The sequence below is a fragment of the Eimeria mitis genome, genomic scaffold (genome assembly GCF_000499745.2).
Source record: "Eimeria mitis Houghton genomic scaffold, Emh_scaff2350, whole genome shotgun sequence".
NCBI lineage: Eukaryota > Apicomplexa > Conoidasida > Eucoccidiorida > Eimeriidae > Eimeria > Eimeria mitis.
Genome location: NW_013570686.1, coordinates 2,501 through 4,892, shown reverse-complemented (window position 1 = coordinate 4,892; position 2,392 = coordinate 2,501). Strand labels below are relative to the sequence as shown.

The following is a 2,392-nucleotide window of genomic DNA, read 5'->3' as shown; positions in this document are numbered from 1 at the left end:
CCCTCCCCCCTCCCCCCTAAACCCTAAACCCCAAACCCTAAACCCTAAACCCTAAACCCTAAACCCTGATCTAGGGTTTTACTCTGAGGTAAGAGATTCTTCTCCAGGCTATTTGTTCCCAGGTGGTTAGGTTTAGAGCCATCAGCAGCAAATGATAAGCAGCAAGACAACCAACAAGCGCAGACAAACCCAATAAAAAAATAAATAAACTCAGCACCATCAAAGACATTAGGCCCCCCCTGTATATACATATACACATACACACGCTGCTGCTCCTGCTCCTGCTGCTGCTGCTGCTGCTGCACAAGCTCCTGCTGCTGCAACTGCTCTTACGACGGCTCCAGCAACTGCTGCAGCAGCAGCAGCAGCAGCAGCAGCACCAGCACCAGCAGTAGCAGCACCAGCAGTAGCAGCACCAGCAGCAGCACCAGCAGCAGCAGCAGCTGCTGCAGCAGCAGCAGCAGCAGCAGTTCAACAGAAAGGCAGCAAGCATATAACCCAACGCCGAGAGCAAATCCTGCTGAGAACCCTGTCACGAGCAGCAGCAGCAGCAAATCGTGCAGCAGCAGCAGCAGCAGCAGCAGCAGCAGCAGCAGCAGCAGCAGCAGTATATAAAGCAGCAGCAGCAGGGTCACCGCACCACTCAGCTTTGATTTGTACAGGCAGCAGCAGCAGCCGCACACACTGAGCTGTACATACACCCGCCTCCAGCACCTGCAGCAGCAGATACAGCATGAAGTGCGGCCGGCTCTTCTCTCCCACGCAGCTCCCTGCAGCAGCAGCAGCAGCAGCAGCAGCAGCAGCAACAGCAGCAGCAGCAGCAAAACGACAGGGTATCCATGCTTGGCCCCCATCTCACGCAACAAACCTCGGGAGCAGCAGCAGCAGCAACAGCAGCAACAGGAGCAGCAGGAATAGCAGGAGCGACAGCAGCAGCAATAGCAGCGGCAGCAGCTGCAGAAGCAGATGCAGCACCAGAAGCAGCAAAAAGAGCAGCCGAAGCCGCAGCAGCAGCACCAGAAGCCGCAGCAGCAGAAGTCGCAGCAGCAGCAGCAGCAGCAGCAGCAGCCGCAGCAGCCGCCGCAGCAGCAGCAGCAGCCGCAGCAGCAGCAGCAGCAGCAGCAGCAGCAGCAGCATACCTATCCAGGGGCAGTGGTGATCGTGGGTGCGGATGCATACGCCGCACTCAGCGCAGTGTTTCGTCCTCAGTGGCTGCAGCACAGAAGAGATGCAGGAATCATACTTTGCTGCTGCTGCTGCTGCTGCTGCTGCTGTTGCTGCTGCTGCTGCTGCTGCTGTTGCTGCTGCTGCTGCTGCTGCTGTTGCTGCTGCTGCTGCTGCTGTTGCTGCTGCTGCTGCTGCTGCGTACCTGATACATGCAGCACTGCTCGCAAAAGCGTAGCCTCATCCCGTACTGCAGCAGCTGTCTCCTTCTGACAGAGAAGGGGATAACAGCACCTGCTGTTGCTGCTGCTGCTGCTCCTGCTGCTGCTGCTGTTGCTTCTGTTGCTTCTGCTGCTGCTGCAGGTGATATCAGTATAACAGCGGAATCTGAAGGCGGCGCCTGGCTCAGCTCCAACAGCTCCTGTTCCTTCTGCTGCTGCTGCTGCTGCTGCTGCTGCTGCTGTTCCTGCAGCTGCTGCTGTGCTGCTGTTGAATCGCTTGAACTTGCTGCTGTTGCTGCGGTTGCTGCTGGTGCAGCTGCTGCAGCTGCTGCAGCTGCATTCAAATTGTCTTGACTCGTAGGCGTCCCCACGCTCTGCATTGCTGCTGCTGCTGCTGCTGCTGCTGCTGCCTGCCGCTGGCGTTTATTCTGTTCCCTAAGTTTCTCCCGAGCCTCCATCTCAGCTGTATCTGCTGCTGCTGCTGCTGCCGCTGCTGCTGCTGCTGCTACTGCTGCTGCTCTCGATTGCTCCGGCTGTGGCCTGCGGAGAGCGCTGCTGCCAGCTGCTGCAGAATCTCTATGAGTACGAGGACTGCTGCTTCTGCTGCTGCTGCTGCTGCTGCTGCTGCTGTTGTCCCCGATGCTGCTGCCCCTGCTGCTGCTGTTGCTGCTGAAGTCAGCGGGGTGCCTTGCGGATGGGGGTTGGTATCCGCGTCTGCTGCGGCGTCTGCTGCTGCTGCTGCTGCTGCTGCTGTCGAACCGCAGCACTTTGTTGCAGCTCAGATACACCTGTCTCAGGGGGGCCCCCTGGGGCCTCTCAGCAGCCCATCTATCCCCAGCTGTACCGCACAGAGAAGCAGCAAACAAACCTTGCTGCTGCTGCTGCTGCTGCTGCTGCTGGTCCTCTGGCTGCTGCTGCTGCTGCTGCTGCTGCTGCGGCTGCAGCAGCTGCACCGACGCTCGATCCATATCCGCAAACCCTACAAAGGCTGCGTCCCCAGACACGAG

The 2,392-nt window shown here is 58.9% G+C and overlaps 1 protein-coding gene across 1 annotated transcript in view; it reads right to left on the bottom strand.

Moving 5' to 3' along the window:
* EMH_0052400 (zinc finger DHHC domain-containing protein, putative) overlaps positions 1 to 2,392 on the bottom strand; it is a gene marked incomplete at both ends in the record, with an annotated part of 5,758 nt that overhangs the window by 1,512 nt on the left and 1,854 nt on the right. Inside the window, 3 exons of the mRNA XM_013496873.1 lie at positions 700 to 770; positions 1,244 to 1,369; positions 1,459 to 2,392. The exon at positions 1,459 to 2,392 is cut by the window's right edge and continues 1,153 nt beyond it. Coding sequence (XP_013352327.1) covers positions 700 to 770; positions 1,244 to 1,369; positions 1,459 to 2,392 — 1,131 coding nt within the window. The remainder of the gene's footprint in view (positions 1 to 699; positions 771 to 1,243; positions 1,370 to 1,458) is intronic.